This window comes from Opisthorchis viverrini (assembly GCF_000715545.1).
Source record: "Opisthorchis viverrini unplaced genomic scaffold opera_v5_30, whole genome shotgun sequence".
Classification (NCBI taxonomy): Eukaryota; Metazoa; Platyhelminthes; class Trematoda; order Opisthorchiida; family Opisthorchiidae; genus Opisthorchis; species Opisthorchis viverrini.
The window spans coordinates 2,263,784-2,289,987 of record NW_008751686.1 but is presented as its reverse complement, the minus strand read 5'-3'; the positions used below and the strand labels follow the sequence as shown (position 1 = coordinate 2,289,987).

The 26,204-nt window shown below is 43.7% G+C and overlaps 2 protein-coding genes across 2 annotated transcripts in view; one reads left to right on the top strand and one right to left on the bottom strand.

Annotated features, from left to right (window-relative positions):
- T265_02480 (hypothetical protein) overlaps positions 1 to 26,204 on the top strand; it is a gene marked incomplete at both ends in the record, with an annotated part of 103,559 nt that overhangs the window by 19,421 nt on the left and 57,934 nt on the right. The window contains 11 exons of the mRNA XM_009166729.1: positions 1,932 to 2,222; positions 3,389 to 3,559; positions 8,570 to 8,832; positions 9,751 to 9,994; positions 11,480 to 11,611; positions 12,207 to 12,397; positions 16,391 to 16,535; positions 17,508 to 17,825; positions 20,197 to 20,288; positions 21,083 to 22,167; positions 23,714 to 24,220. Of these exons, the coding sequence (XP_009164993.1) occupies positions 1,932 to 2,222; positions 3,389 to 3,559; positions 8,570 to 8,832; positions 9,751 to 9,994; positions 11,480 to 11,611; positions 12,207 to 12,397; positions 16,391 to 16,535; positions 17,508 to 17,825; positions 20,197 to 20,288; positions 21,083 to 22,167; positions 23,714 to 24,220 (3,439 nt within the window). The remainder of the gene's footprint in view (positions 1 to 1,931; positions 2,223 to 3,388; positions 3,560 to 8,569; positions 8,833 to 9,750; positions 9,995 to 11,479; positions 11,612 to 12,206; positions 12,398 to 16,390; positions 16,536 to 17,507; positions 17,826 to 20,196; positions 20,289 to 21,082; positions 22,168 to 23,713; positions 24,221 to 26,204) is intronic.
- T265_02479 (hypothetical protein) overlaps positions 5,678 to 26,204 on the bottom strand; it is a gene marked incomplete at both ends in the record, with an annotated part of 42,954 nt that continues 22,427 nt past the window's right edge. Inside the window, 2 exons of the mRNA XM_009166728.1 lie at positions 5,678 to 6,019; positions 23,928 to 24,329. Coding sequence (XP_009164992.1) covers positions 5,678 to 6,019; positions 23,928 to 24,329 — 744 coding nt within the window. The remainder of the gene's footprint in view (positions 6,020 to 23,927; positions 24,330 to 26,204) is intronic.

Below are 26,204 nucleotides of genomic sequence, written 5' to 3'. Positions count from 1 at the left end.
CATGGAATGGGTGTTGAATTTAACAGCTTTTTTATTTAACTTAGGCTTTGGGAGGTTCCTTTATCAGCTAGGATAAGCGGACTGACAGCAGTGATCAGTTTGTTTAACCTGATGAACACCTAGTTATCACAATAACATAATTTGCACTAAAAGGATACAGTCGACGAAGCGAACGAGCATACCTGGTTTCAACTACCGGTCGTAGAAACTGTGACCTTGCATATGGAGTGACCAGTCCAGTTTCTTGGTCCAAACAGTGATAGATTACGCGCTTGTCGCACTTCGAGGTCAATAAATTTATTCAAAGTGGATTTTCTTTTTTTCCTTTTTAGGACACCATCTATTAGGACACCACATTTTCGTGTAAAATACTAAACATACTTTTCACGGAGGAAACTACTCACAAGGTTGCTGAAAACTCTTCGACAGCCCACGACCGGTTTCGCCCTTCTTGGGGCTCATCGGGAAGACGCAGTCCCCGAGTTTCTGTCAATCTTATGTTCTACTTGAACACAAATTGGACTGCTTTCGAGGAACACACTCATTTGCAAATCAATATGGTTTTCACGAGAGATTAAAGTGAATCTCTCGTCTATCTGCAAATAAGTGTAGTTCTCGAAAGCAGTTCAATGTGGGTTCAAGTAGGACATAAGGTTGACGGAAAATTGGGGAGTGCGTCCACCTGATGAGCCTCAACAATAGCGAAACCGTTCGTGGGCTATCAGCAACCTTGTGAGTAGTTTCCCTCACGAAAATATGCTGCGATTTCTCGAATATCGTTCCAGCTGAAATATGAAGTGGCCTGTGTGCAGCACATCCAGTTGTAGAACATCACAAACGAGAGATTCAGTTGAGTCTCTCGTGAAAACCAAATTGATTTGCAAGTAAGTAAGTGTAGTTCTACTAAACACTCGTTTTACATGTGTGATGGTAAGGCGCCTACAAATGTTCACAAACTGTGACATTCCAGTTCTTATGAGCCAAACAAATGAGACAGAAATCTGTGCACACAAGCGCGCGGAACTGGGCACCGAACTAACGGTACCCGTTCAATAGTAAGGGTTTACGACTCTCATCAGTTTGGGAGTCATTTTAGTCACATTTCTACCGATAGCCACGCTGAGGGGAAAACTTCATCCCACGAGCCGAGGGTGGTATGGCTGTTTCATCCTTGTTGAGGAGCATCATCAGTGCTCATCGCACGAATTCATAGGTAGACTGAACCAGCGTTTGGTAATCGAGATCTGTACCAGTGCGTCACGGGTGACCGATCAGCTTTGGCAATATACAACCCCGTCGTCATTCTTCAGTAGGTCAGTTGGTGTAAAGTGATCCGGCTGGTTATTGGAATGATTATAAGTCTAGAATTACACTCATTAGCAAATCAACTTGGTTTTCACGAGAGACTCTACTGAATCTCTCGTTTATGGTATTCTACAACTAAATGTACTGCACACAGGCCGCCTCATGTTTCAGTTGGTAAAATATCCGAGATGTTGCAGTATATTTTTATAAAGGATGATAAGTCTAAGTGGATGAAGATTATGCCTGGATATCAAGGACTGGGGGATTGAATTTTAACAGATCATTCGGCCACCTTTGTTGTCAAACGGTTCACTCACTTTGCTGGAGTCTTTTCACATCTCCAATTAACAATCTGAGAAAGTCTACTCACCCTCCGCGTGTAGAGTTGGAATAATACAGTGCAACCATCTTCTAGAACAGGGAGTGTTGGTGATGTCTTTGGTACAGTAATAATTATGACAGGAAAACTCCTGTCTGGAAGCAACTCAGAATAGTTTCACTTTTTTCTCAATCGAAAACACAACGGGAAAAAACATACCCAACCATGCATTCTATGCATCCGCAAAGTGTCACTGTTTTTCTCTACCTAATTTGGTTGTAAATCCATCTGTGCATTTCACTTTCAGGCCAAAATTATCAAATTCCAACAGTTCCTTCCCGTCATCCACGTTGTTTGCAATCCGGGCATACAACCACGACATTGGGACCAAATGAGTGATATTGTGGGCTTCGACATTAAACCACAGTCCGACACACAGCTAATCGTTTTCCTAGAATACGGGTTGAACGAATTTTTGGAACAACTTGAAGAAGTTGGTGCAGCTGCTGCGAAAGAACACCAGCTGGAAACCACAATGGCGAAAATGAAGGAGGAATGGCGGCTCATGCGGTTTGAACTGCTCCCTTACAGAGATACTGTGAGTGAGAACGGCTTTCGAATGATATGATATTCTGTCGTTCGTTGTCTGGATTTACAATTGGTGGTATTCGAAAAAAAAGCTTCATTAGATTGTGTTGAAAGAACGGAGTGCCTAGACATTTCAGTGCATGGTACCTCCACCCTCAAAAGATGCTTGTGAACCAGACCAGTCGGTCGATTTATCGAGTGCAAGTATTCGGCATTACATTCGGGTAATCAAGATGTGTTTGTTCTTGTTTGGCCTTGTTAGCCAAATTGTTTCGGATAACCGTTCGTTTATTCTCGCACTTGAATATGCTGGGATGGTTTGGAGGCAGAGTATCGGTTCGGTGGACAACTAGCTGAATGCAGGAGAGCCTTGTTCTCATCTTGCGTTCATCTGCTTGCCGATGATGAGTTATTGGGATCTAATGTCTCCACAATCCATGTCACATGTGCCTATTGGCAAGACCTGAGCTTGAGAAAGCTCAGGTATTAGAGCGCGAGCCTAGTGACCCGAAGATTCGTGGTTCAAACCCACTCTGGATCTCGACTGCTGCCGCCTGGGTTAGAGTAGCCTAGTAGTATCTCAGCTGTCATGCTTCCGTCGGATTGTACGGCAGCTAAACACTAAAAGGGTGTTATAACAGAAGGGCGACTACGATCACTGATGTGGCCCATGTTAGCACCATTAAATAGACCACATAAGACCTGATGTGGCAATTGGCTGGTTTCAATTCGCCGCGCTTCTGAAGTGAGACTGAGTTAGTCAATTCTTAAGAGCAGTTTAAGATAAAGTTATAGCATGATGGTGACTTTGAAATCTGAAATTAGTCTGACTGGAAAAGGCCATGTTATTTGACACAATCAGTTGCGAAAGAAACTGCTTTCAAAGTTGCCTTAAATTTCTTCTGAGTCATCCTAAGCGACCTGACCGTTCGCTAATTCAGGAAAGAGGTTGATCTGCTTAAGCCTGTTAGATCGTCAGATGATAAAATTTTGAAAATTTGTATGGCTGTTGGTTTCCTACTGTTCTCATTTGTGACAAATACATCCTAGTAATGCGAAACGTTTTGGGTGTTGAGAGCACTGCTTGACGTAGCAAAATCCCGTTCATTAGCCGCCTTTTAGTAGTATGGTACATCAATCTTGCTTACACGACAAAACTTGTCTGCTCCCTTGTAGGGTATTTCAATCTTGTCGGCCATCGATGACATTCAAGTTCTGCTGGATGACCACATAATCAAAGCGCAGACAATGAGGAACTCCCCGTATATCAAACCATTTGAGAAAGAAATGGTTGCCTGGGAGACCAAACTCATATTGATGAATGATATTTTGGATGTCTGGCTCAAGGTAAGACTTATCCACATGCCTCTCGGAACAGTGTATCCTCCGTATACAGTAGTGCAAAACAGTACATGTAGACGGCCAACTCCTGGTGAGCAGCTTTCTGAGATGTGCTGCGTGTTCGTGAGAGAAGTTGGGCCGATCTTTAGCCGGACACCCTACTCGTCCCCGCAAACGGGAGATTGCCGCTTATGTGCCCGGCTGGATATGACGAACCTCCTAACAACAACCTTTGAGGCAAACGAAAGTGCATTCAGTATATACTTTATGTGGCCGGTTCAGCCCACTTTGGTGAACTCTTTCCCTAGCAACCGTCAGATGTAACCAATAGACAAAATGCAGACAGATTTCATCATATTCTGAATAAGTATTCTTGATGCACTGGGCAGCTGGACGAACTGAGCTGCGATGTCTAGCTCTACTACCTAAGTGAGTTGATGAACCTCGTGCGCTCGAAAAAAAAACTTTCCTCTAATCCCCGGTTCCCGTAGTTTTTTGTTTGCTTAAGACTCTGACGCCTTCTAATCGTCCGACTTGATGGTTTGCCATAGATACAAGCTCGACGATGCTTCAATTTCTGTCAACAGCAAGACTCCTCAATGGGAACTTCGTCGTTCTCGCTTCGAATTGGAGATGGATGTTCAGCGGTCGTCATAACTGCTTCAAATTTTGCAGCGTTTGTTGACGATTTTTCCAGGTCCCCTGACAACCTTCTTTGAGTTATTCCGTGCGTTTGTGCATGTTTACGTCTTCATATCCGAAACTGACGAGTATTCCGCCACAGCACTGGCAGAACACTTTTGAAGTCGCCGCTAGTCTGTCTGGCATACAGTAACACGTCTGTCTTGATATACGTGATAACCGTGGGTATGCAGTGAAGTTTACTACACTAGGGATATGAGGTCATCGGAAGCAGGCAACAATCAATCGGGAAACAGGAAGGACTGGCCATCCGAGTTGATGGGCAAAAATTCAACTATCTTTATTTGCACATATCAACCATAATAATACAAATTCGGTGGAAAACGTCGTTTGACGCTGAATTACAAGGTCAGTGAGGTGACCAGCTATGAACGGAAGTGCGTGACTCAACACGTTTGAAGGCATCCCCAATTTGACCTCATCACACCTTCGCTGGGAGATTCCTGTGGGAAGGTCCACAGGTCACTCGGTGTACGTGAGCGGAACCGCCAGCACACAGAACAGAACATATTTCAAAGGCGATTTGTAAGTCGAGAGACGGGGACAAGGCTCGTCCGTAGAATGGATAACAAGTCTTGGATTTAAGGAGAAGAAAATTCTCCGGGCAGACTGGGAGCAGTACAGAATAACATGGAACGCCCAAGACCACACTCATTTACATAGGAAATTGAGGGTAATTAGATTTGCTTGGTTTCCCAATGGGGTAAGAGAGCTTCCTCAGCTTCGGGAAGGCTGTTCCAAGATTTGGGCTGACCAATCATCATCATCATCCTCATATTCCTCGTCCTCACCATCATCATCACCATCATCATCATCATCACCATCATCATCATCATTATCATCATTATCATCATCGTTGTCAGATTTAAGAACCGCGTACTCGTCGTACAGTGGTTGTAGCTGCCACAGTTTCGTTCACCGATGATACGGGGAGGTGGGGGAGGTAGTTGCGAGTGCTGATAAATTGTTGCGTAAATACGGTATCGTCAAGTGCGGGGATTGGGAAGGGAGCTATGCATTGAAGGCAACAGCTTGGATGCACGAGCGCCATTGAGGGCGCGACTGGGCCATGTCTGACAATGTCTCCAACCATTGATGTAGCCCGTCTCGGGGTCCCCATCCAGGGAAACGGAAATGACCAACGAAGCTGAGTTTGCTGATAATGACTTTTATACCTCACTGCCAAGTCATTGTTTGGCCGCCTCTGGCTCAATGCCACCCTTCACTCGATTGTGCCAAAAGGGTTCTTCGAGGAAGGCGGTCGACTGGCATACAAAACACGTGGCCAAGCCAGCGCAACCTATGCAGTGTGATCAGTTCATCTATCGAGGGTGTTCGAGCCCACCCAGTTTAGCAGTAGCAGGTAACACTTTGTAGGTGTGAAGCGCATGCCGAACAGCGGGGCAGAATTGTTTATATTATTTAATATTGTTTGATATTTGTTAGCGGAGGCCCCGGGAGCACTTCGATCTCACAAGCATAAGAGGCTGGTATTGAGTCTTCCATGATCGTATCAATGACGAAGTTGAAGAGGAAAGGTGAAAGAGGACAGCCCTGTCGGACACCACTTGATGTGGTGAACTCAGGAGAGAGCTTCCCGTAGACCTCTACACGACCGCGGGAGTTGGCGTACAGCACCTTAAGGAGGGTCAGCAATTTGCTCCACAGACACTGCCAGAGTACCTGACGGTACACAAAGTCAGAGGCAGCTTTCAGATCAAGAAACACAACCATTGTTGGTTCTACACATATATAAGGTTCCTTCTTTAAAAAGGAAAGAACGAGTGACGTAAAGACGTCCTTCGTGTCGACTCGGAATGATTGAGTTTCAGAATTCTTTAAATCGATAGAGACGTTTTAAAACGACTAGTCTCAGATAAGGAAGAAGTAATGGAGTAGTAGGCAATATCACTATCATATTCGAAAAGTTGTGGACTTGAAGGTTGACAGAATGACAAGCGGAGAGAAACGGTACCTTGACGGAGTATCACAAGGAGGAGGCAAAAAATACTACCGTCCAACTTTTGCACACTGGAAAATGCGGGAAACTAATCAATTGGCCCAAAAAACGGGGAAACGCAGCGGAATAAGACTTAGCTAGGAGAAGCTTCTTGTCCGCAGGAAGAAGTATTCACGAAAAGCAAAGCCCTTCGCCTCCAGAACTGCCTTCGCCCACGAAGGAACAACTCGGTGAAAGAGGAAAGTCACATATTGAATGTGCCGCGAGTGTCTTGCGAACAAACTGGAGAAAATGCGAATAAAAGGAGCACCACATTCCATTTGATTTCCAATAGGTTTAGAGCACAAGCAGATGATAATTTCAAGCCTCTTTGTAAACGGGATCATTGAAAACAGTTTTCCAAAGTTTTTGTACAAAAAAAGCTAGTGAGACATGCATCTCTGATGTCATGCACGAATTTTGTGCATATGCTTCGACGAAATTGTCATCCAGCTAGATTCAAGCAAACGAATCAAGAGCCGGCTACCAGTCGGATTGGGCTGGGGAATTTTCAGGGTACCGTGGAAGCATAGGAGAGAACTCTTCACATACAGTAGACAGCATTTGTCCCTGCTGCACAGGGACAGACACGAAAAGGGACTTCATGTCCTCATTCCCTGTTGTATGTCCAGGTTGAAGGCATTCATTACGATACACCTCCCTCATTTATTTGCGCGCTTCTTCTGTCTTCGAAGCCATTTGAGATGCACGAAGAAAGCCAATCCTTTACGAAAGGATGACTTTTCCGAGGATAAGTATTGGTTAGTTAGATTAGACGGCAGATGGCAGAATTCGAAAATGGATCAGGAAATACCATGGTTGTAACAGAGTTGATGAATCAGCTAATAATCCATTGATTGCGGCCGCTGGTATCGGATGCATTCCCAAAAGATGACTGTATGGCGCAGGAGTGTCAATGCACGTAAATGGTGACAGGGTGTAGTTACATTGTGTGCAAGAGCGAACATGTCTGCACGACTGACCTTGAAACGTCTGTCTCCGGAAGTTCATAAAGACCATTCTGTTTCGAATGGACCGCTTAGAATAGTCGTGGCCTGAAGCCCATGTGTGGCTAAGTGTACCGGGCTAACAAAACCTAGCTCACAGGACCTCGTGCCGTAGATTTCATTGTCAACTGTCTTTCCATTCTAAATGAGCTTCAGGTGAATTGACGTTCTCAAAAACAGTCCTGTTTGAGTTCAAGTAGGACATAAGGTTGACGGAAACTCGGGGACTGCGTCTACCTGATGAGCCCCAAGAAGGGTGAAACCGGTCGTGGGCTGTCGAAGAGTATTCGGCAACCTTGTGAGTAGTGTCCTTTATGAAAAGACCATTTTGTTTAAAATGAAACGTTTAGGATAGTCATGGCCTGAAGCCCGTGAGTGGCTAAGTGTACCGGGCTAACAAAACCTAGTTCGCCGGACCTCGTAGCGTAGGTTTCACTGTCAACTGTATGCTGGATATCGGAGTGATTTTAATATTTATATTAGGTATAACCATGCTTGGTTTCTCTGTGGCATGTCCAAGACTCGAGTTTGATTGAAATTTCTGGAATTCAGCGGGAGTGAATCTCATTAATGCGGTTAAGACTGATTGAAAAGAACCCTCTTTGTCGTAAAAATATCTAGCATTTTGAGACGCCATCAACCATATCTGTGGGAAAGATACCTCTATTTCGATCAACGATTTCACAAGCACGTACCGAATTCAGGCAGTGAGAATTTACTTTTGAAATGTGACACTTTACTGGACTTCAAATGGGGTGACATTTTTGTAGAATAATACACCCGGATAGCTAGCAAGTCAGCTAGATATTTGATCGTTTTACTTCTGGCTGTCTTCTTGATGTTAGGTCACTTACATTATCAAACTGACTGCAGTGTTTTCTTTGTGTTTAACGCCCCAAAGGGTGCTAGATGTAGTCTCTTCTTCCGGATGACCGACCTCACATTTCGTTGCTTGATGCATTAGCACTTGAAGCAAACAACACCAAACGAGATCATCTTATCCGACAAAACTTGGAAGTGCCTTCTTATATTGGCTTTAGTGAATTGTAGGGTTCTTGAATCATCGTTATGTTGACCCCTGATTGTATGCAACTGTAATGTATGGAACATTTGTTGCTTTTATATCCCAGCATGCTAAATCTAACTGAGGGGAAACTTCGATGTTGACACCCAGTTATATTGCAGCTCAAGCATGGGGCTTGCATTTTCTGTGCTCATATGTCATTATCCACACCTTTTGTCATTTGATATCGATATGTGCTTTATGGTGATTCCCCTAAAGTACAATTCTCCTTTCTTGTTGAAAAGGTACAAGCCACCTGGTTATACCTAGAACCCATCTTCTCTTCCGAAGATATACTTGCACAAATGCCCGAGGAAGGTCGAAAATTTGGTGTGGTAGACGTGATCTGGCGAGAGATCATGACTGAGGCCGCTGTTAACCCTAGCTGCTTGGTGGCTACAGATCAACGTGACATGCTACGGCGTCTAACAGACGCATATATCTTGTTGGAAGAGATCCAGAAGGGCTTGAATGACTACCTCGAGAAGAAACGGCTTTACTTCCCTCGGTGAGCCATCAGAGACGTTTGATAGGTATGGTTGAGGCGAGAATAAGAGTGGTGAAACACTGCAATTGATTCGTAAGATACTGGTCGGCTATAGTCTCAGTGGACTGAGTTAAGCTGATGTACTTGTTCCATCAAATTTGTCCTGCACGCGGGACATCAAGGTATTCAACCCCGAGCGCTGAAGCAACAACTAGAACGACGACTCATCTTTCAAAAGCATAAATAGATCAACCAGTTAACGTTTTGTAACTGTCCGATGGCTGAGTGATTGTCCAGAGTTATTTGACGTTTGATAACGCACCATCAAATGGACGAACCATTGGAAAATTGGGAGATGAAACCGAAGAAAGAGATGAAACTGAAGAGCGTTGTTTTGACTTGTCAGTCGCTTTAAAAAGGCACAGCTGTGTATTTGTGATGGACTACTCATAAGATTGCTGAAAATTCGTCAGCAACCTTATGAGTAGTGCATTACAGATCTATACATGTATCGCAATATCTCGAATATCGTAGTGACTGGAACATGAGGCGGCCTGGTGCAACACATTCAGTTGCCTGGGAACATCACAAACGAGAGATTCAACTGGGTCCCAGGTGAGTCTCTCGAAAAACCAAATTAGTTTGCACATGAATGTATTTCGCTAAGGCAAGCTGTCTTTAAATCGAGTGAAAAGGGTGGCTTACTCTTCATGACGGGCAGTGTGTTGCTTCGAACTACAATCGGCACCAGTTATGATAGCTATTTAATATCTACTTCTAGGGTTGTCGGTGACCTCTAGGCTAACATCGAGACTGGTTTAGCTCAAGTCAATTGGAAGAAAACTTTATTCACTCCATTTGTCGACAAACAGAGAGTAATTCAATCACAGCGGTTTATCACTTCGACCTAACATTTGCTTTATTCTTCCCGCAATACAGCTTCTTTTTCCTTTCCAATGATGAGCTATTGGAAATCCTATCCGAAACGAAAGATCCGCAACGTGTACAACCTCATTTGAAAAAGTGCTTCGAAGGTAAGTTGGCTCTGCTTGGGGAAAAAACCAATTGTATTCCAGGTATCAACCGTCTTTCCTTCACGGAACAGCAAGAAATTATTGGAATGATATCTGCCGAGGGTGAAACCGTGCCGTTTGTAACCAAAATTTACCCTGCAAAAGCCAAGGTAAGCCCCGCCTCCACACAATTCTGTGATTGATTGCTAATGACACAGACGGATCGTCGTCTTATCTCCGTCATTCTATCCGACAATTTGCCTAAAAAGCCATTCAAGGTCACTGAGGGTCACTGAGGCGTCTGACCAACCAATCGCATCACACAAGCGTGAACATGTTTGGTTGCTCAGACGTGATAGTTAATATGCGCCTAACATGCACTGGTCGAGTGGTGGTGACACGCTGGCCTGATTTATCAGATGTGCGGAGTTCAAACCCCAGCACGAGCAACGAAATGCATTTCTGATCAGCCCCAATAAGAGCGAAACTCGAGTCCAGTGCTTTCTCCCTTTGGTGTGGATTGACTAGGTGCCTCAAGCAACATCTGAGACGATGCATCTCTTGATAACGAACACAAGCAACTGGGTTTGCTAGGTGCCTCAAATGGGACCACTAAGGTTACGACCAAACAAATCAACCTCCTCTCGACTGGTATTCGTGAGAATAATGTTCTCTTTTACCACTTCAGCTTTTCACGTCTTTTTTTGTAGCCTGATGCGTGACATGGCGCGCATTTGCTCAGCTCGTGCGAAAAGCGTGGTAAGCCTTTATCCAGGTAGACGGAAAAAGTTGTGGAGTTCAAGATCACCCTGATAGTACGAAGTTCACACAGGACAAGAAATTTTTGTTGTCCTAATGGCTTTTTTAGTAAAGGAGGACTATGTACTTTTGTCTTGTAGCACTGATGGTTGAATGTGACTGAAGTGAGACGTGTAGCGGGTCACCGTGTTTTTGGATTTACCACCTTACCGTGCTCTGTGCGTCCGATCACCTTCCTGCAAGCACGTTTACGGCTTTTGATTTCCGCACATTCTAGCGCCCAGTGGCAACCACTGGAGTGGGAAATTCATATGGGTCCTGCATCCACAAGGTCTAACTGGGATATCATATAAAACCCTAGCGAATTCCGATTCGGCTTTGCACCCACCGATTTAGGTGTAACACAAAACACTTGGGAAACTGTACTTTTTGGTTGGTGACACTGAACAGAAGGTCATGTGACCTTGCAGCGCTAGAGGAAGGCGATTTTCTAGTACACCTATTATGAAGTTGTTAGTCGCCAGGACTGCGTAGATGGAAAGTCCACCGGCCTGTAGTTGGATAAACAGAACTCCGTTTGGTGGTATCTTGAAGTAGATCATTGCAGCTCGGATTGGACGTTCAATAAAATACAACGCCTCGACAATCACTAACCACCCTTCTCGGGTCACAACCAAACTTTCGGGCTCTTCGATTGCATTCTGCACACCCAATACAGAGAAAGCTCAACAGTAACACGAATTTTTCTTAATCACATCCTTTTCTCCCGTTCTTATCATTTGGAAACTGAAAGCTACTGTTTGACACTTGCTCAGAACAGACTCCGTTAACAGCGGCACACCTGGTTCAATTCCCCTCATCCCCGTTCAAACCCAACTGTGTTTATTCCTTCTCAGGGTATGGTCGAAAAATGGCTTCTCCAGGTCGAAGATGTCATGTTGAGCAGCCTGAGAAAAGTTATTTCCGACAGTATCTACGGTTATTCAGCAACACAACGAGAGAAATGGGTGCTTGACTGGCCTGGGCAGGTAGGTAAATTTCCTATTTTCATTCGTCAAAACCTACCTGAGCGGAGTCCTTTTGACATTTCACAATATTGTTATGATGAAAGTTCTGGATGACTTCTGTAATGTATTCATCGGGTCGCTTTCGTGAGAGTGTTTTGTACTTGTCATGGTCATAGTAAGTTATTTGTAAGATGAATACCATTCAGCCCGTCTGCACTCACCCATGCTTCACGAGTTTGAGTGTCGTATGGCAACACGTGCTAAAAGCAACCAATACGATTATGATTAAGCTGTAAGTTAGCATCTGCTCCCACATCCAACGACCGATGTCGCAATCCATTCGAGCAACCCTATATCTGGAACTGTCCAATACCAAGAAAATGTCTGTTTTTGACCTGCAAATTGATTTTCACTCAGCCACTTACATCGCCCGTTCATGTAAAGAATGCGTAAGAACACTCAGTTCGACTTTTTGGTGTTGACAATCAGACGAACTGTGAGTGTGCTACTTACTGTGGTTGTAGAAGTGCTCACAGTCTGCGAAATGCTTAGTCTGCTTTTGACCTTGCAAGTCAACGAAACGTAGCCTCTCTAATGTCTACCTTTGTTATTTCAGGTCGTCATTTGTGTATCGTGCATTTACTGGACAGAGGAAGTCCAAGAGGCAATGGGTCACAATGCGTTGGCCAGCTATAAAGAAAAGTGCGACAAACAAATTGATGACATTGTACGACTGGTTCGAGGCCCGTTGTCCAGTGGAGAACGAATCACTTTGGGTGCTCTGATTGTGGTCGATGTACATGGCAAGTGATAGATAACTAGTACTAGTCTTTCCCCCTCCGAAACAACTAACCGAGATTCTCCGTCTTCTTACCTTATTCTTTCTTATAGTTTGAAATCCTACAAATCCCAGCCATGCTTTGTGAATCCTAGATGTAGCCACGTCATGTTCATTCTGCGATTGAAGGATGAGGGTGCTATAAATCCTGCTTAAGTGTGAGCTAGACACACCGATGATCAGCCCCTCATAGCTGTGTTTGAACTAAAATGAAAATTTCTGGAGTTTCGTACGGAGTGCACTGCTGATGATCCCAATAAGGATAAAACAGCTGCACAGCGCTTCTTGGACTTCCAGCATAGGTTGGCTTCACTTACAGGACGGAATCTATTTTAGAAAGGAAGTGCCTAACAATAGCACAGAAGCGGAGAGCAATCACCCTCCTCTATTTTAAACCACTCGCTCCTTCCCATGCAGTGAACGGGACAGACTACAAGCTCGTCAGCTGGCCATTTTGTCACTTCTACATACTATACGCTACTCACAGATATAAGACCAAAACAGAGGTGTATTTCAGTGCCTAACACTATCCCACTACCTGTTCCGTAATAGTATATTTATCCCTCCTGTAAAAACTGCTTGTTTGTAGTGCTTAATCGCTCCCCAGCCTATGCACGTGATCTTCGTAATTTCTGTCACAGGGTCTTCTTCAAGTCATACCGATGTCTTTGGCAAGCACGTAGAATGGGGTTCTTCCAAAGGACTCAGTGAGGGTAACCATCAATAGCACCTTTTGAAAGGGACTGGCCCATACCACTTGGAAAGCTATGCCTTACATTAGCTATTTACTGTGGTACTGGGAGGCAATCCCCTGTACCGGGGAAAAATATGCATTCTAAATTTCATTGTTCGCAATGAACCAACCCGAGCTAACTGTATTCCAACAAAGTGTACAAACCGTCAGGTAAAACCTGAAGCTCATTACATGGGTCTCAAAGTGCGCTCAAATTTGACCGTTCAAACGAAAATCTAGAATGAGCTACCTGAGAATAAGATACAGCTGAGTACGCAGGATTACCTGGCCTGTTTGGAAATTCACAGTTTCACCAGGTCACTGTTTGAGCTAAAGCCACAAAACATGAGGTCCCAGTTCATCGCATGAACAAATAGTTTGTTCATCCCAAGATTCCTCCGCTATCCCTACACCATTTCGCGTAACGTCCCTCTGTGCGGCCTCTATTGCCCCGTCCGGGTGATCTCAAAGCTTCTGTGAGTTGCAGAGCTTTAACGAGTAGCTCTTGCGTACAAAGACCTATGGATTCCGACATAGCACTTGTAGTCAAAACAGCAATCTCAAGCGCGCCGGCACACGTCCAAAAGGCGATTTAGTGCTGCCGATTAAGTTGTACTTGAAGGCAGCTAACATCAGGTTCTGTATTTTGCATGGAAAAACGACAAACAGATGGTCAGTCATGGTATGCAGTCGCCGGTTGATAGTATGTTCATACCCGTTTATGTCTTACTCTGCGTTAAATGGGCTTGATGGAAACCAGTGGAAAGATTCAGTAGTCGGATGGAATCGATAGATAGATAGATAGATAGATAGATAGATAGATAGATAGATAGATAGATAGATAGATAGATAGATAGATAGATAGATAGATAGATAGATAGATAGATAGATAGATAGATAGATAGATAGATAGATAGATAGATAGATAGATAGATAGATAGATAGATAGATAGATAGATAGATAGATAGATAGATAGATAGATAGATAGATAGATAGATAGATAGATAGATAGATAGATAGATAGATAGATAGATAGATAGATAGATAGATAGATAGATAGATAGATAGATAGATAGATAGATAGATAGATAGATAGATAGATAGATAGATAGATAGATAGATAGATAGATAGATAGATAGATAGATAGATAGATAGATAGATAGATAGATAGATAGATAGATAGATAGATAGATAGATAGATAGATAGATAGATAGATAGATAGATAGATAGATAGATAGATAGATAGATAGATAGATAGATAGATAGATAGATAGATAGATAGATAGATAGATAGATAGATAGATAGATAGATAGATAGATAGATAGATAGATAGATAGATAGATAGATAGATAGATAGATAGATAGATAGATAGATAGATAGATAGATAGATAGATAGATAGATAGATAGATAGATAGATAGATAGATAGATAGATAGATAGATAGATAGATAGATAGATAGATAGATAGATAGATAGATAGATAGATAGATAGATAGATAGATAGATAGATAGATAGATAGATAGATAGATAGATAGATAGATAGATAGATAGATAGATAGATAGATAGATAGATAGATAGATAGATAGATAGATAGATAGATAGATAGATAGATAGATAGATAGATAGATAGATAGATAGATAGATAGATAGATAGATAGATAGATAGATAGATAGATAGATAGATAGATAGATAGATAGATAGATAGATAGATAGATAGATAGATAGATAGATAGATAGATAGATAGATAGATAGATAGATAGATAGATAGATAGATAGATAGATAGATGATTAGATAGATAGATAGATAGATAGATAGATAGATAGATAGATAGATAGATAGATAGATAGATAGATAGATAGATAGATAGAAGATAGATAGATAGATAGATAGATATTATTAATCACGTTATAATGAGTGTGGGTGTAGCACAGACTAATTGCTACCCATGTATCAATGCCCTGCAGCCCGTGATGTGGTCGCTCAAATGGTTGATCACAAGATCAATTCCACTCAAGCTTTCGAGTGGCTTAGTCAACTGCGCTATTACTTCGACTCAGAGGATGCTACGAAAGTCACCGTGTGCCAGATCACCACGGAGTTGGATTACGGGTAAGGCGTTCCTCAGTTTCAGATGAAAAGTCTAGCACTATTTTCCGAATCCACCTGAAAATAAACTGAATTTGCACACTCTGGGTTGAAGATCGTTGTATCTGTCAGCTTTTTAGTGCAAACAAACTCAACCGGTAATCAAAATTCCACTGTACAGTCGGACGATCGGGATGATGAACATACCTTATTCCACGTGCCAACAACTTTAACTGATAGAAATTCTGCATTGTGACTCAGTCCTTGCTCTTTCGACTGAACAGTTCTGGCAATCTACTAAAAACGTAGCTTTTTCTTGCCAGCTTTGTGTTATCCTTACTTGATTGTTAAAGTTTCCATCTGGTCATTCCATGCTCCCTATGAATGAAATCGAAATCTACCCTTCTTGAATGGTCTAGTGGATCCTGAAATCCCTTGATCGAAACGAACATCAGGTCTCGTAGTCGCAACCGTCCGGGATGTCATTCACTGTGCGGTAAATTAGTTACTAGACTCTGGATTCCAACAGCATACAGTTCTTTCACAGCTTACTTGATAGAACAAGTGTCCCACCAAGATGAAACTGAGATCCAATTCCAAGCCTCTCACAAGGAGTAGCATACTCAAAGTGACCCAACGAAAGTCTACAATGTTATCCATTAAAATACAAGGACTCGCGAACGGCAAACCTACAGTGTACAATTCTTTGGTGAGTATGCACTTTACGGAAGTCGGAAGCGCCATGCTTCAAAACTGCCTTACACTGTTACGGACTGTGCACGACTGTTTGGTAGGACACGGCCAACATCTGCATTCAGTTACTTGCTTCATTGCAACAGTAAGCTTTCGTTAGAGACAAATTATTCATCGTCACAACAGCTTCTTTGAATACTCAAACCTTAAGTCACAGAAATTCATGCGTAAGGGTTTGAATTTTAAGCATTTACCATACCTCACCACGGCATTCATATTAGACTGACATTTTTCAAAGCCACACTAGAAGAACCTGTCAACTGAACTCGTTAAGAACGGTTTCATTTCTTTACCACCGAAACACAACCAGTAATCGTGGTTGTTTCGATTATATCCGAATGGTCTTCCCTTCCCCCTTTTAAACCCTTCGGCGAACCCAAGTTACGAATATTTGGGAAACACGCCACGCCTGGTTATCACCCCACTAACAGACCGTTGCTACCGCACCCTGATGGGTGCGATCAAACTGAACCTGGGTGGTGCACCAGAGGGTCCTGCGGGTACGGGAAAAACGGAAACCTCAAAGGTAGGTTCACTTACGAGTGGAAACTAGGAAAAAAAAGTGTCGTTTTAGGGACTGATGCTTTGGCATTTTCATTATTTCCAGTAGTTTCGTTAAGACTCTTAATGATACGGGTAGGAAATGGTTAGTCGGGGTTTTCAGTAACCTTGCGAGCAGTTTCCTCTATGAAATGCCTAGTCATCTTTTCCCGTCATCATAATCTTGATCATTATCACCGTCATCAACGTCATCACCATCAATACTAACAACGATAACAAAAACAAGGACAACTTGGTCATCGTCGGTGCACTTTTCCTGGCAATACCAGGATCGCATCGTTCCGGTGCAGTGCAAGAACAATGGAACCCCCAAAATAAGTAGTTCAGAGTAAGAATAACAAGACAAGTGAAGCTTCCATCTGAGATGTCATTGCTCGAGCCAGCCAACACTCAAGGATGTGTGGCGCTTTATCCTGTCCAAGTGTGAGTTAATCGCACTGCTGATCAGTCGCTCGTGTTTCGTCACTGACTGCAAGGTCGCCGGTTCGAAGCTCTCAGAGTTTCATGAAACGCTGATGAAGCCCAATAAAGATGAAACCGGTGCACAGTGCTTTTGACCTTTCAGCCTACGTTGGCTTTATTTACAAGATGAGATCTCTCGACTGAAATCTCGCAGTTTGTTCAATGATTGACATATCAGCATGTCAGAGTAAACCATATTCATAATGTACGGTTCGGTTTTTCCTTCCTGAGTAAAGGGAATCACTAAACCTTCCCTTTGAACTCAGTGAAAATAATGAAGAATTATGGAAACTGTCATTTTTCGCTAGACTTGCACATCGATTTACGCAACTGTCGAACAGCAGGGTTGGTCTGAGTGACATTGAAAAGTTTGTAAGGAACAACCAAGTTGATCCAAAGTTTAGAGTAGTGCATAGCACTGAAGATTTGCGGTATTACGGACAGCGCAAACACCTCAACCTTTCCTTTCTTCCAGGACTTAGCCAAAGCTGTTGCTAAACAATGTGTTGTGTTCAACTGCTCCGATGGCCTTGACTACCGTGCCATGAGCAAATTTTTCAAAGGACTCGCGCAGTCTGGTGCTTGGGCCTGTTTTGATGAATTCAATCGCATTGATTTGGAAGTCTTGTCGGTGGTGGCCCAACAGATCTTCTGCATCCAGTCAGCCATTAGTGCTGGACTAAAACGTTTTGTGTTCGAGGGCACGGAACTCAGCTTGAATCCGACATGCACCATGTTCATTACGATGAATCCAGGATATGCAGGGCGGCAAGAACTGCCAGACAATTTGAAGGTAAGATCAGGGTTACAGGAATCAACTGAAGCGTTTACATTCATTAAACTGTGGAGCTGGGCAAATTTAAGAAACTGCAGAAGCCACCACGTTATTCAGAATAGACAGTATTATAGGGGATTAATGCAGAAGTGAACCGCACTGTCATCCGGACTAAATTTGCTGAGCACAAACACAAACTCTGCATGAAATGCGACGGCAAATGTTACTATAAGTTTAACGGTGGCTCATGTCTGGTCTGTACCTCAAGTGTTGCTTACTTTGTCTAATTTTTGCTGAGTACGCCTGCAGACTTCTTCTCGGTTATCGATCACATGAGTTCATTATGTTTGATGCAATTGGTAAGGTGAGACTGTACAGGATTTTAGTCACAGGTATGGGGCGTACATTGAGTGGGGTATTTCACTGGGTGTTAAGACCTGCGTTATCGATCACATGAGTTCATTATGTTTGGTGTAATTGGTAAGGTGAGACTGTACAAGATTTTAGTCACAAGTATGGAGCGTACATGGAGTGGGCTCTTTCACTGGGTGTGAGGACCGGTTACAGAAGTACATTGGGAAAGCCTTCGACAGTTCACATGGACTGATAGGTCAGCTCCTTGTTGGCGGATTGTAAACGGACGGATTGAGTTTAAAGGCATTTCTAAGCTTTTTCAGAACGGACCAGTTGAATCCCGGTGATTTCGAATAAACCAAATGGGTTTCTGAAGTAAGTAGTACTGGGTGATTGTTTAACATCTTGCATTTGAGGCTTTTACTAGTTGTGAACCAATATTCCTGACCTACATCTCCACCTACCTACATTAGGCGGTTAGAGTTGATAAGTATCCCGCCGGTTCGAAAATCGTTGGAACTTACTTGTTTCTCTTTGATATCCATGTATAGCTCTTTGAAAGCTCTTCAAATCAACTGACTTGATAAGCATGTTTAGCTTGTCTGTTCTCATTCTTGTCAGTGAAATATCGGATCTTTTCCAGATAAGCCCCGTCGAAAAATTAACCCCTGTCATCCACAAAAAGATTGGAAAAAAGAGGATATGAAATTAGTACTTTTAGTTTTTATTGAGGAGGGTGAAATTGGGACATGTCAATAATAATTTGCATGAAAAGGTCCGCTTTTCGGTACCTTTGCCTCAAAACGAACTCACACAAATAGCTGCCTACTAAAGATCGCATTGTGTGTGTCGCATTGGCGTTTATTCCGCATCTTGTAGACATGCCAAAGAGATTCGATGATTTGTGTGTGGGCTTCAGTCGCTGGATTTACAAAGTTTTCGGTAGGATTAACCGTTTCATGAGCACAACTCATGTCAATCATCGTTTCAATTCCTTGGTATGATGCCCACATATCGGAGATGATGATTGAGCCGAGAGCGATGCAGGCCTGCATTGTGTCCGTCGAAATGGCCGCAATTCGATCTGGCACCGCATACATGAACACCTCTTTAGTTTCCCTGCAGATCCCTCCGAGAATCCACTGCTGGGGAAGGACTCGCCCTGCGAGATATTAGCGTTTCATCGATCTTGACGTGCAGACCTGGGCCGCCGCAAAAAACGTATTGCCTTGTCATGAACGAGAGTTGAAAGCACAAAATGAGCCTAGATGCGGATAAGGAATCGTTTTCATCAAAAATAGTCCAAGGTTGTGTGCGTACATTGAATTGGAGCTGGCAAAAGTGGCAGGGCTTAACTTTCGCACATGTATATCTTGCATTAGTGGCGGGGCTTATCTGGAAAAGATCCGAAATATCTATGTTCAGATTGTCCGAAACCTTGGTTTTCCAACGTTTGTTGATAGAGGTTTATACAGGCAGCGTCGTTCTCAACTGAAAACGAACCGAAAACTGTAAGCACTGTCAGCTGTGAGCTGTTGGCTGTCTACGGTCAAGGCCACTGATATCAACAGTGTAACTAATTTCGCGAAGGTCCTGTTACCAGGCTTCCTGCATGGACAGTCCGAGCTGGTTAACCAATAGAAAAGAGCCAAAATAAAATAAGCCAGTGAACTTTTGGCTTAATGAGCCAAAGCGTTTCCCCGTGAACAAGTCGCACCAAGAGTTCGTAAAGCTACACTTGAAAATGACATAACTCTTACAATACCTCCTGCAATACCGGAAGTGGATCTGGTGGCTATGTAGTATTATGCGCACTACTCACATTTTACCAAAACTTTGAGCGTTTGTGTGGTGGTAAAATACCAGTGCCAACACTGCGGGGCCCTCTTCTTCCTCCTAGTGTGATGCTCAAACGCGGTAAACACGAGCTGGCCTAAGCTCGGCCTTTCAAGATGTAGTAACGCCTATATTTTTTTCCGGAATGCTAATGCTCAGTTTCAAACTAACGGATTTCAATTATCTTAATTCTGTTTAGGTACTGTTCCGTTCGGTTGCTATGATGGTCCCAGATTACGCTCTCATTGGCGAAATTTCCCTGTATTCCATGGGATTCATTGATGCACGATCGTAAGTGTTTTGCGATTACCTTCGTTCTATAAAATCGCATCTCCGGATTCTTTTTCGAAGGCTCTGGATGAAGACAGTTGTGTTCCGTCACTCAGATGAAAATGCATAGATAATCGGCTCAGTTTGATGATACCTAACAGTTCGAAAGCCTGACACTATATAGAAATATTGGTAGTTTGGTTGCATCAATTTGTTGTAGACAACGTGACTGTTGATCTGTTCGCCGGACTTTGAGATTTGCTTTCAGATGTTTCGTCACCAGTAAGAGAGACATCATCTGCGCACGGTTGTATATGTGACTCCTCCTTATTCGCTTGGGTTTGTAAAACAGTAGTTGATATCTATTAATGTGACTGGTTGGTTCGGGAATAGTTTTAGTGCAATTTCATTGGTTCTCATCCATCCAGTCACGTCAAGGGATACCAACGGCTCTTTCCTAAACCATATAAAGACAAGCAGGTAAGGATAAAGAACTCACCAAACCGCACACTGGCGAGAAAACGTCTACAAGCACATTTCCAAGTTCAAGCAACAGATCAACAGTAAATTGATCTGAATGCCCGGTGTCTCCCATCAATTCCACTTACCGTTTTTTCTCTCACGTGACTAGCATTAGCCAGGCCTTTGGCCTAGCGAATCTGCCATTTCGGCAGCTAACTAGCTTACGTTGCCTCTAGATTTCAGATCACTTGCGATGCACGTTTATCCTGTCTTCATTTTTGACACAAATCATCTCATGTTAGAATGATCTTAGCTGACAAATTATTACCTTCGGCTTTGTCTTTCTTCCCCAGCCTTGCAAGTAAAATCGTGGCCACTTACAGACTGTGCTCAGAGCAGCTATCATCTCAACATCATTACGATTACGGCATGCGAGCTGTCAAGTCCGTCCTGACAGCAGCTGGGAATTTACGACAAAAGTATCTGGAGGAAGATGAATCTGTACTTTTGCTGAAAGCCATAAACGATGTCAATTTGCCGAAATTCCTCTCACAGGACATTCCTTTGTTTGAGGGGATCATTTCTGACCTGTTTCCCGGTGTTGACCTACCAACGGGTGATTACGATACATTTCTGACTGTGATGGCTCAACGTTTGGAACGACGTCAACTACAACCCGTACCCTGGTACCGGGATAAAATTCTACAAATCTATGAAATGATCTTGGTACGCCACGGTCTGATGATTGTCGGGGATCCTCTGAGTGGGAAGACACAAGCCTACAAGACGTTGGCCGACACGCTGACACAACTTGCGGAGACGGGGTTGATGGAAACTGAACATCCGGTGAAATACGGAATCATCAATCCAAAAGCCATCACGATGGGGCAGCTGTACGGTCAGTTTGATCAGGTTTCCCACGAGTGGTCGGACGGAATTCTCGCAGTCATGTTTCGAGAGTTTGCCATCGCACAGGATTCGAAACGGCGCTGGATCCTATTTGATGGACCTGTTGATGCCGTTTGGATTGAAAATATGAACACGGTGTTAGACGATAACAAAAAGTTATGTCTGATGTCCGGTGAGATCATTCAAATGTCCTCACTGATGAATCTGATCTTTGAACCAGCCGACTTGGAACAGGCTAGCCCAGCGACCGTTTCACGATGTGGGATGATCTACATGGAACCTACTCAGCTAGGATGGCGACCAATGGTGAGGTCGTATATTCAGTATAAAATACCCGAATGCATGGGAGCGGAACTGATAGAACTGATCGATGACCTTTTCGAGTGGTTGGTTGACCCATGCTTGGCTTTCGTTCGCTCCAACTGTCGTCAGCTGTTCCCCGTTCCCGATTTACATGCGGTCAAACAGCTGATAGTTTTGTTCGACTGCCTTCTGGGTGAGATTCGGCAATGGGCCATTGATGAACAAGGTAGGTGTCCGTACTTTTCGCCTTCAGTTCCTCTTGGTGCTTTTTCGTCAATGAGAAATTTTCTGATATTCAGGAGCTAACGTGTAGCCTGAAATTTACCCGTTTCGAACAGCCCGAGCGGACTATTCGGCCTACCTTTCGTGACGTAACTAGTGAAGCTTCAGTTAATCTTCATGAGGACTGTTCAGCTTAAACTATCCCTTCTTCCTTTCCAGAAAAATTTGGTAACAGTTAGTTACCAAACTTTTCCGAAAACAATGATTACTCAGTCGGTTTCAAGAGATTTTCAATTGATTGAGAATATCGCTTCTTCCCTTTGACTGACGTACACCTACAGATCTTGAAGGTCAACACTTTCCTTACCGCGACCCACGTAGATCACTTTGTTGTTGATTAGGCACACATCAGTATAAAAGCGTGGTAGAGTACAGCACTTTTACCCTTTGCCTACAGCAAATCGTCTTTTGAGGAAGATGCATTCACACGCTTTTGATAAAGAAGCCAATCTTTTGAGGCACTACTCATAAGGCTAGTGAAAACTCTTCGACAGCTCACGAACGGTTTCACCCTTCTTGGGACTCATCAGATAGGCACAGTCCCCGAGTTTCCGTCAACCTTATGTTTCAATTGAACCCAAATTGCAGCAACTCAGCGAAATATACACATTTCCATACCAATTTGGTTTTGACATGACACTAACCTGGAACCCAACTGAATCTATCGTTTATGTTGTTTTTAACGACAGATAAAGCTGGGTTCCAGTCTCACGCCAAAACCAATTTGGTATGAAAATGAGTGTACTTCGATAATTTTTGAGCTGTTCGTTGATTCAGATTTCGGACAAGTGGTAGTTTATTTATCACCAGAGCTCAGTTGCTGAATGGATCACCTTTTGACAACACACTTAGTAAAGTTTCCATTATACTGGACCCGTGTAGAAATCGGTTTGTTGGTGTCCTTTGTTGACGCTTACGTACGTCTAGTCCCGCTACCCGTAAAAACTAGTCGATATTGCTGTGCCCTTTGGGACTCTATAAATCCCGCCAGCCACCCACAACTAACCAAAAAAACGCCCAGTGGGGTTTAGACGTCCGTGCCACCACCGCGCTGGGAATTCCCCGTCGGCGGGCCAATCGATCAGCTCAACCAGGACCGTTACTGGATCGGTGCTCGAGGCGTCCGGCCAACCAATCAGGCATAAAAGTGTTCAGACGTAAAAAAAAATCAGATCCGCCCAGCGTGCACTCATGCAGTAGTGGTAACGATACCTCGTATGCCGGATATCCGGAGTTTAAACCTCGGTAGGACCAGGGTATGCACATCTGGTCAGCTCTGGTAAGATCGGAACTCGAGTCCAGTGATTCCCCCTTTAGTACTGACTCATCCGAATGATTTCGCTAGAACAGTAGGGCGGCTGTTCAAACGAGAGTGATGTGAATGTGAATTCTAGGGATCCCGTAACAACCTACTACTAAAGATAGGCATGATTACGGATCTGATGACCACAAATCTGACCCACGCTTCGTTACCATGCCTCCTCTTTCAGCTGCCCAGGCAGCTGAAGCGCCGCCTAATCCACAGCAAACGATGTCTGCACAAACAGTCTACCTACAAATACAAGCTCTGTTCCTGTTCTCCATCGTGTGGAGCATTGGTAGCGCATTGCCAACTGAGTCTCGTGTACGGTTTGACACATTCTTCCGTGACCTGGTGTCCGGTGTGAATTCGGAACATCCCAAACCGAAGACTATCAAACTAACAAAGGGTAACTCGGTGCCTGAACGATTGACCGTGTACGATTTCTGGTTCGACAAACGATCCGCAGGCTCGTGGCAGGAGTGGAGCCAATTTATTCTACCCTCATCGGAACCGATACCCAAGACCGAGGGGATAGATGGCGGTGAAAATGCCGGCTCCCCGGCATCTCCCATCCCACAGAACGAATCTGACTCCAGTGAGATTATTGTGACAACAATAGAAACAGCACGAATGAACTTCTTCCTCAATTTGTACACCATCAATCGGATCCCATTGCTGTTGGTGGGACCTACTGGTAAGTAATGGTATGTTTTCCTCTCTCTCTCTTTCTCTCTCTTCTCTCTCTCTCTGTTCTTGTTTTCTGTCACACTCCAATGGAGACACAGACTGTTTTCATTGTCTATCTGACAGTAAAGGGAATTCACTGCATTTCTGTTGAACAAAGTACTTGATCGCGGGGAATTATCCTTCCATGGGTCCGAAACATGAGAGAATCTTGTAGGTTTAGTTTGCAAAAGGAGCAGAATGGATCCACGAATATACTTGCAGGCTATGGAAATCTATTTCCTGCTCCCCAGACCCCCTATTTATACAATTTGCCGATCTAGTATGGGTCCTCAAAACAATATGAACATTTTCTCAAGTGAGAAAACTGATCCTCCAAAGCGAAAGCAGCCCCATCCTAAACGTCTGCATTTGGGAGACATTTAGCTATCAAACAAGACCCCATTAGACTTAAGCCAATCACAAACAAAGCGTCTGTCAGTGAATAAGACTCATCAAAATCGGTTGCTTCATTGTGTGACTTCAACCAGGCAAAAGTTCGATTTCTGTTGCATTGCCTCAGTACTGACTTTCAGTAAAATAGCACGGAGATGTTCGCTAACCACCCATCTGATTGCAATATTGAAAGCGCTGGTAAAAGGTCATCTAACGAATTCACTGGTTCATTCTACGCTGAAGAGTATTGAGAAGACAGCACTCTAGAAATTATATCGCAAGGCAGCTTGCCGAGTGGGAAGAACTAAAGAGTTTCTGTTGAATTTTCGAACTGAATTTTGATGGTGAGGGGGCTAAATCTCAGTTGAAGCCACTAGCCGTTTTATGTGGTAAGTTTTGGCCAAATTCCCCACAGAATTGACTAACCTTTTTATTCTACAAGCAACCAGGCTTCCACATGGTGATCGGTTAGATGTTTTTCGGTATTGGTACATGATATTTTTCCGGGTTAAGTATTTGATTTACATTCTAAGGGACAAAGGAGATGAAACAGTCACAGTGCCTACATTCCAGGAGTTACGTTATCCAACAAAAAGGTTCAGTCATCTTCGAATGAGTTTACCTCCTGGTACAAAAGTAGTGCAGCTAACACTGAGTGGACGTAGATGTCGGTTGTCGCTTCAAAGCAGACTGTGAGAGTTACTTTCGTACTCGTTTTCGATGACACCACTGGAATTCCAAACAATATCGAATTTCGTTCTGACATCTGAAATTACTACTGATTGACAACAAAACCAGTAGTATCTTCCAATAATAACTGTTCAGCTTGGCTTAGCTACTGTGCACTCCTAAATGAGCACGATGGCTGGGATACTGTTAGCTTGCCCGAACCTGGAGAGGAGCAGTTGAGATGCTGAGGTTGGATGCAAACCACGAACCTTCCGGTCAGAAGACTCGCGCCTTGGCCACTGAGCCATCTCGAGTGCGTGTTTGTGTGGCTCGGCTAGTCTTAATTCTCGGTCTGGGCAACCGCGAGGTATCATTTGCTCGCACAGTTCGGTGTCCACCGATGTCCCTCCCCAACCCCTTCCCACCACACAAACAAACGTCCCTGGGCCATTTGACTGTCAGTTATTTGATCGAGGGGCCTTATCAAGGGTTAGGGACATTGTCAGACATGGCTCAGTGGCGCCCTCAAAGGCGCTCATGCATCCAAGGTATTGCCTTCAATGCATAGCTCCCTTTCCAACCCCCCACTTAGCAGTCCACTGAGAGTGCTGTATCCACGCACTAACTCATCAGCTGCCGCCTCCACTGCGCAGCTTCCTATCCCATCTCGCCGAATCATCGGTGAACGAAACCGTGGCAGCTACAACCACTGTACGACAAGTACGCGGTTATTACAGCTGACAATGGTGATGTTGATGCTGAAGGAGTCAATTGAATTTTTATCATGGACCTCTAATTGACATGCATTCAAAATGAAAATCAACCTAACTGCGTGGCACACCGCTAGCCAGAGAGCTCTGCCATCGGATACCAAACAAAACGCGAGTATC